At 42.8% G+C, this 7,800-nt stretch overlaps 1 protein-coding gene across 9 annotated transcripts in view; it reads right to left on the bottom strand.

The window, feature by feature from the left end:
- ATRX (ATRX chromatin remodeler) overlaps window positions 1-7,226 on the bottom strand; it is a 357,519-nt gene extending 350,293 nt beyond the window's left edge. For 7 of the 9 annotated variants that reach the window (XM_053579356.1, XM_053579354.1, XM_053579355.1 and 4 more), the window contains exon 1: window positions 6,982-7,213. In XM_053579356.1, coding sequence (XP_053435331.1) covers window positions 6,982-7,001 — 20 coding nt within the window. In that variant the 5' untranslated portion in view covers window positions 7,002-7,213. Of the gene's footprint in view, window positions 1-6,981 lie in introns of all 9 variants that reach the window. The other 2 variants (XM_053579351.1, XM_053579357.1) reach the window with 2 other exon arrangements.
- Window positions 7,227-7,800: the final 574 nt, after the last annotated feature.

A 7,800-nucleotide genomic window follows, 5' to 3' on the forward strand; every position in this document is an offset into this window, starting at 1 on the left:
CCCAGAAATATACATGTGAACACTATTGCCAATTAATTTCTTAAACAAATATTGCATGGAACAGTTTACAAGAGAGCTGGACTACAGATACCAGAACAAAATTTCATCAGAAACAGGATCTGAAAATACAACTAGGGGCGGCACCTGTGGCTCAGTCGGTAAGGCGCCGGCCCCATATACCGAGGGTGGAGGGTTCAAACCCAGCCCCGGCTGAACTGCAACCAAAAAATAGCCGGGCGTTGTGGTGGGCGCCTGTAGTCCCAGCTACTCGGGAGGCTGAGGCAGGAGAATCGCTGAAGCCCAGGAGTTGGAGGTTGCTGTGAGCTGTGTGATGCCAGGGCACTCTACCGAGGGCCATAAAGTGAGACTCTGTCTCTACAAAAAAAAAAAAAAAGAAAATAGCAACTAGGTTGCAAAATTCAAAGACTCTTTTCCCACAGAAAAAAAAAAAAATGGCTAAAACTAATATAGCTTTTGCCAAAAGTATCTTCCATCAGAAAGACAGAAATACCCTGGATATTGTAATTTTTCAAAACAGAAATATCCTGAGCCAAGATAATTAATAAACTTCCCAGAAAAAATGTTTTTCCTTTCCAATAAATGTATGCACAAGTATGTGTACATGATACTATGACAGATAGTTAGCAACAAAATACCTATATCCTAAGCATGTAAATTTTAAAGTAAAAAAGATAAATACATTGATTAAGGAAATTTCCTCTTACCACTACCCTTTTCCCTACCCCACCAAAAGACAGATAAAATAAGAAAATGATCAACACTCATAAGAGCAAACTATTTTAAAAAATAACTTTATAGACCATCTATACAACTTCATTCTGTAAATGACAAATCAGAGGCATAAATGATTTGTCCAAGGTCATACCATCAGCTATGTTACAGAGGTGTAACTAGAAAACACAGGTTTGACTCATAGTTCAATGTTCATTTCTCTATACTAGCAGTTCTCGAATCATTTAGTCTCAGGATCTCTTTATGCCCTTAAAAACTGGCCCGGCACCTGTGGCTCAAGTGGCTAAGGCTCCAGCCACATACACCTGTGCTGGCGGGTACGCATCCAACCCGGGCCTGCCAAACAACAATGATGGCGGCAACCAAAAAATAGCTGGGCATTGTGGCGGGCACCTGTAGTCCCAGTTTCTTGGGAGGCAGAGGCAGGAGAATCGCTTGAGCCCAGGAGCTGGAGGTTGCTGTGAGCTGTGATGTCACAGCACTCTACCCAGGGTGACAGGTTGAGGCTCTGTGTCAAAAATAAATCATAATAATAATCAACTAAAACCAGGCTCCATGCCTGAAGCTCAGTGGCTAGAGCATCAGCCACATACACCAGAGCTAGACGGTTTGAACCTGCCTGGCCTGCCAAACAACAATGACAACTACAACAACAAAAAAAATAGCTGGGCATTGTAGTAGGCACCTGTAGTCCCAGCTACTTGGGAAGCTGAAGCAAGAGAATTGCTGAAGCCCAAGAGTTAGAGGTTGCTGTGAGCTGTGACACCATAGCACTGTACCGAGGGTGACATAATAAAACTATCTCAAAAAAATTTTTTTTAATTTTAAAGAAATTAACTAAAACCCTCAAAAGCTTTAATTTGTCTTTTGAGAACCATTGTTATAAACATGTTACCTCCTCCAGAACACCTGCAGGTTATCAATATCTATTAAACTTACTCCCATTTCACAGATGAAGAAATGGAGCTTAAACATCATGCATATCAGCTATTACAAAAAATACTACTTAGACACTCTTTTTACTGCCCTGTTACACTCATTATTTCTAAAGGAAGCTATGTGCATTCATTATTCACTGGTTTAAACCATTTGAATAGCTTCTGCCAATGTCCAAAGTCTGGGGAGAAGCACTTCATGTAAATTCAAGGACTGCCTGTATCCTGTCACCCAATCTGTAAGTTTATTCAGACTCCAAAAGTGAAAAGGCAGAAGGATTCCTTGAGCTCAGGAGTTCATGACCAGCCAATCAAAATTGAGGAGGTGGGTTCAAACCCAGCCCCAGCCCAAAACTGCAAAAAAAATAAAAAGTAGACAAATCAGCCATCATGGTGATGCGTCCCTATAGTCCCTGCTACTTGGGAGGCTGAGGCAGGAAGATCACTTGAGCCCAGGAGTTTGAGGTTTCAGTGCTATAACGAAACCACTGCACTCTACCATGGGTGACAGACAGACCAAGATTTGTCTCAAAAAAAAAAAAAAAGAGGGGTGGTGCCTGTGGCTCAAGGAGTAGGACACGGGCCCCATATACCGGAGGTGGTGGGTTCAAACCCAGCCCCGGCCAAAAAAAGATAATAAGGTCACAAATGTCTTTTCACCCCAACCCATATCATAACCAAACAAATGGAATTAAATGCTTTCAAAACCCTTTATAAAATTTGCATATCCTCCCCCTCCACGTGTCTGGCTTAATGCTTTCCACATAGTACAAGTGGGCTGGGCACCTATACCTCAGTGGTTAGTGCTCCAGCCCCATGCACCAGGGGTGGTGGGTTCAAACCCGGCCTGGGCCTGCTAAACAAAAACATATAGTGGAAATGCAAATATTTCACAGATGGCATCTTTCAAAAATTAGGTTACCACATAATAGCTTGTCAACCATCATCTTAAACACTTTCAAAACATTCAACATCTCTCAATTTAAATAACCTCTGCATTTTTATACATAAGACCAATAACAAGTTAATACAGCTGTCAGCTTTCCAAGTAATCAATTATCATGAAGACTAGAATGAAGAGCACCAAGGCCAGGCACTCTGAGAGGCCGAGGCAGGTGGATTGCCTGAGCTCACAAATTCAAGACCAGCCTGAGCAAGAGCGAGATCCTATCTCTAAAACTAGCCAGGCACTGTGGTGGGTGCCTGTAGTCCCAGCCACTCAGGAGGCTGAGGGAAGAGAATTGCTTAAGCTGAAGAGTGGGAGGTTACTGTGAGCTACGATGCCACAGCTCTCTACTAAGGGTAACAAAGTGAAACCCCGCCCCCCCCCAAAAAAAAAGAATGAAGAGCATCAGGTCTTTATATGAAAATAAAGCTAAGGCAGCACCCATAGCTCAGTGGGTAGGGCGCTGGCCACATACACTAAGGCTGGCGGGTTCAAACCCAGCCCAGGCCGACTAAAACAATGACAACTATAACAACAAAAAATAGCTGGGCGGGGGCGGCGCCTGTGGCTCAGTTGGTAAGGCGCCTGCCCCATATACAGAGGGTAGCGGGTTCAAACCCGGCCCGGGCCAAACTGCAACCAAAAAAATAGCCAGGCGTTGTGGCGGGCGCCTGTAGTCCCAGCTACTCGGGAGGCTGAGGCAAGAGAATCGCTTAAGCCCAGGAGCTGGAGGTTGCTGTGAGCTGTGTGAGGCCACAGCACTCTACCCAGGGCCATAAAGTGAGACTCTATCTCTACAAAAAAAAAAAAAAAAATAGCTGGGCGGTGTGGTGGGTGCCTATAGTCCCAGCTACTTGGGAGGCTGAAGCAAGGGAATCACTTGAGCCCAATAGTTTGAGGTTGCTATGAGCTGTGACACTACAACACTACAGCACTCTACCCAGGGCAACAGCTTGAGACTCTGTCTCAAAAAAAAAAAAAAAAAAGAAAGGAAAAAAAGAAAGCTAAGTTTATAAGCCAATCAGATGCTCACCTTTTTATTCTTTTTTGTTTGTTTGTTTGTTTGTTTGTTTTGGGCGGGGCTGGGTTTGAACCCGCCACCTCTGGCATATGGGACCGGCGCCCTACTCCTTGAGCCACAGGCACCGCCCTGCTCACCTTTTATAATGCCAAAAACTTGAAGAAATAAGCCAGTCTTATTTAAAACAAAACAAAACAAAATCTTTAAAAACAACAAAACCAGGCCGGGTGTGGTGGCTCACGCCTGTAATCCTAGCATTCTGGGAAGCTGAGGTGGGAGGACTGCCTGAGGACACAGGTTCAAGACCAGCCTGAGTCAGAGCCAGACCTGTCTCTCAAAATACCTGGGCGTTGTTGTGGGTGCCTATAGTCCCAGCTACTGAGGAGAATGAGGCAAGAGAATCGCTTGAACCCAAGAGTTGGAGGTTGCTGTTGAGCTATGATGCCAGGACACTCTACCCAGGGTGACAAAGTAAGACTCCATCTCAATACGTACATACAAACATACATATATTACATACATACATTACATACATACATACATACATCAAAACCTTCAAAGACTGAGCTACTGATTATTCAGTGTATGATTTACCCAGGTCATCAGTTTATTTTCCTCTCTTGAGATTTGGCCATTTTTCCACCACAGAATGCTAGAACATTTCTTTTTGTGTTTTATAAACACAAATAAAAAATAGAACTACTCTTTGTTCCTACTTTTCAAGTGTTTGACAAATCGATAAAGAAAAAATCTGCAATTGTTGTGTAAAACAAAATTAACGATAATGCATAGAACTGTTTATGTTATTTCTGCCTCACATTAGAAGAGGCTTAACAGTAATTTAGGATTGTGAATTCAACTCACTCAAGTATTATCTGCCAAATTCTCCTTTAATGATGATTACAGTTTGGAAGATGAATGACACTTCAGCCTAAGACAGTTCTTCTGAACACCTCAGTGGAGCTCTTCTATTGAAAATGACCACAGAGGGTCACACTTTTTAATTATTTCCCTACATTTATATATGTGGTTCTTTTTACAAAGGGTTTTTCATCTTGTAGCTTAAGACTCTCCTGGAATTAAATGTTTCAGTTCACTATATAGAATATCTGGACACAAGAGATACAACATTATAAACAACTACAACAAATGAGAGGAGGTAATAGGAACTTCTTCTATGGTAACACTTGAGCTAAATTAAAATGGTCATAATCAGGTTAGACTAGGCAGCTCAAGGAGGGAGACATTAATCCTGTTAAGAATATAAATTCTAGAGTCAAAATTGGGTTTAGTTCCAGTTCCACAATTTACAAGCTGCATACCTTTTGTCAAGTTCTTTGATCTGTGTGCCTCCGTTTCCTCCTCACTTGTAAAATGGGGAAACCAAGTACATATCCCATAGGGCTATTTTGAGAATTAATCAAAAATACAAAAGATGACAATAAGCACTCAATTTTAGTTATGATTATTATTCTTACCATCAAGATCTACAAAAATTCAAGAAAATGAATTATTCTATTCAGAAATTTTATATATAATTTGTTCACTCTAAAAAGGGGAGAAAATTCAAGTTCAATCTATAGCTTTAAATGTTGACATTGTGAAACTTAGTAAAATCTAGAGATCATATTTAACTGTACGGTACACCACTCATGCATATGAACATGAGTGCCTGGTAATAACCAGCTAACAAGTTGTTCTGGGTACCTCTTATGTGTCCAATACCCCATAGGTAAAGATTTGTTGCATTTGAGCCAACTGACACAAATTCAGAAACCAAGACCACAAACTTTACACCACTAGGGTTCTATAAATCTAAGAACTAAAGCATTATTTTTCCCAAGGCAAGGAAAACATCTATCTACTGCTTCTTAATGAAAAAAAGCAGGATTGGCGCCCGTGCACAATGGTTACGATGCCAGCCACATACACCAAAGTTGGTGGGTTCCAATCCAGCCTGTGCCAGCTAAAACAATGACAACTGCAACAAAAAATAGCCGGGCGTTGTGGCGGGTGCCTGTAGTCCCAGCTATTGGGGAGGCTGAGGCAAGAGAATCGCTTAAGCCCAAGAGTTTGAGGTTGCTGTGAGCTGTGACGCCAAGGAACTCTACCGAAGGCGACATAGTGGAATCGTGTCTCAAAAAAAAAGAAAAGAAAGAAAAAAAAGCAGATATAACTATCACAGGCTTATTCCCAAATGCTACATTCTAGCTAAAGTGAGCTAAAAACATATGCCATCCTACCAGTTACTCAAAGGCACATTTTTGCCAACTATGAATGCAATGCCTATGCTCCCTGTAATTTTATTTTGCTACTAGGCACTAAACATGCATCTCAGAATTTACATAATTTATGTCATGGGGATGAAAAGCCAGCCTCCAGTGGAGTAAAAGTGGTAATACATTTCATATCAACCACCCAAATTTGTAGACACTGTCAAGAGGCAAATCAAAAGAAGCACTCAAGAAAAACAGCTTCTACCTAATAAGCATGCTTGACTGGTAAGAGGCGGCCTGCCAGCCACAATTTCTCTCACAATAAATCTTACTCAACATAAACCCACGTTAACCTGGCCCCATCGCTCATTGAATGAATGGATAAATTAATTAAAAAATAGGGCGTAATTACTTGTACTCGAAATTTGCCCAGAAAGTGGGGGAAACATATGACCTTCATTAAAACTGGACTTCACAAAAAGTAGTGGACTGCGGTCCTCTAGAAGCAAAACACTGCGTAAGTATTCCCTCGCCTAGAAATAAGCCCAAAGATACCCTTCAGGATCAGTAGTAGAGAGAAGGTAACTAAATATCTGGGAGGACAACTCACCCCCACAAAAAGGCTTGACTCCTGGGGCTGCAAGAAAAAAATAAATCCCGCAGGGCCCGGATATTTCCCGAATCCAGCAGTCTAAACGCCACTGAGTCCTCCCGGGATCTCACATCCTCCCTCCCACCCCTCCTCGTCTTCTCACCCTTCCCCCTCTTCTTCTCCAAGCAATTCGTAGGCCTAAAGATTAGGAAGAATGACCCACGACTGCCTCCGACTTAGGAGTATCAATCCCACAAGGCAGCAAAGAATAAATAGAGGACGTCAACCAAGCTTCCCTGGTTAGGGGAGATTGGTAGAAGCGCCCAATACCCCAGGACGCGCCGCCCCCCCCATTCCCTATAGAAGCGTTCCAACCAAACCCCGAAACCTCTCTCACCTAAAATGATGCCTCTTTCTGCTAAGCAACATATAGCCCTAACCCACCAAGCAAAAGCCTTCCGAAACACCCAGCTCAGAAGATACACAGGCCCAGACCGTGGGGGCTGACTGCGTTTTACCTCATGGGCTCAGCGGTCATGTTTTCGCTTGAACACCTTTTTGGCTTCTGCGACCGTCGGGCGCCGCTCTGCACTCCCCAGCGCCCGCTTAAGATAGAAATTCACTGGTATCTTAGTCGTCACCGTAGCTGGTGCTGGATGCTCCCCAGAACTCAAAGGCGTCTACCGCAGCCACTGCCGCAGGAGCCGCGGAAACAAAGCGACACTGCCGCCGCCGCCATTTTGTTGGGCCGAGGCTCAGGCAGGAAAATTGGCGCGTCCTCCCTCTTCCTTTTTCCGTCATCCATTGGCTACCTCCTCTGTAGCGCAGAGTCTTATTGGCTACGGAAATTCACCTTCTTTGGGGGCCTGTTGCTAAGGCAGTGGACGTCATTTGATCCCCTCCACCTTTTCGCAGGGTGTCGGATTCAATCCCAATTGACCTGAAAGTGCTAGTGACGTATTTTGACTTTATTCTGAAAATGATCTTTTGGCTCGTTCTCTTTTCTTTGACAGATTGATGAATCAATAACAGCGGTTTACATTTATTGAAAGTTTACTATATGCCCACTACACTAATCCTTTATCTGGATTATCTCATTTAATCTTTACACCCTTGGAGATATACAGCCCTGCATTTTCAAGGTGATGAAAAACCAAGACACAAAAGTGCCACAGTAGTGGAGCCGAGATTAAGACAATCTATATGGCCGTGCTATATAAATATTTCCTAGTAGTATTCTAGATTTTCCTCGAATTCTTTTTTTCCTAGATGTTACGCCAACATGCTTACAAATGTGTATTATACATACTGTACTTAATATATGCATATGTAAGAAT

This window comes from Nycticebus coucang, chromosome X, assembly GCF_027406575.1.
Source record: "Nycticebus coucang isolate mNycCou1 chromosome X, mNycCou1.pri, whole genome shotgun sequence".
NCBI classification, from domain to species: Eukaryota; Metazoa; Chordata; class Mammalia; order Primates; family Lorisidae; genus Nycticebus; species Nycticebus coucang.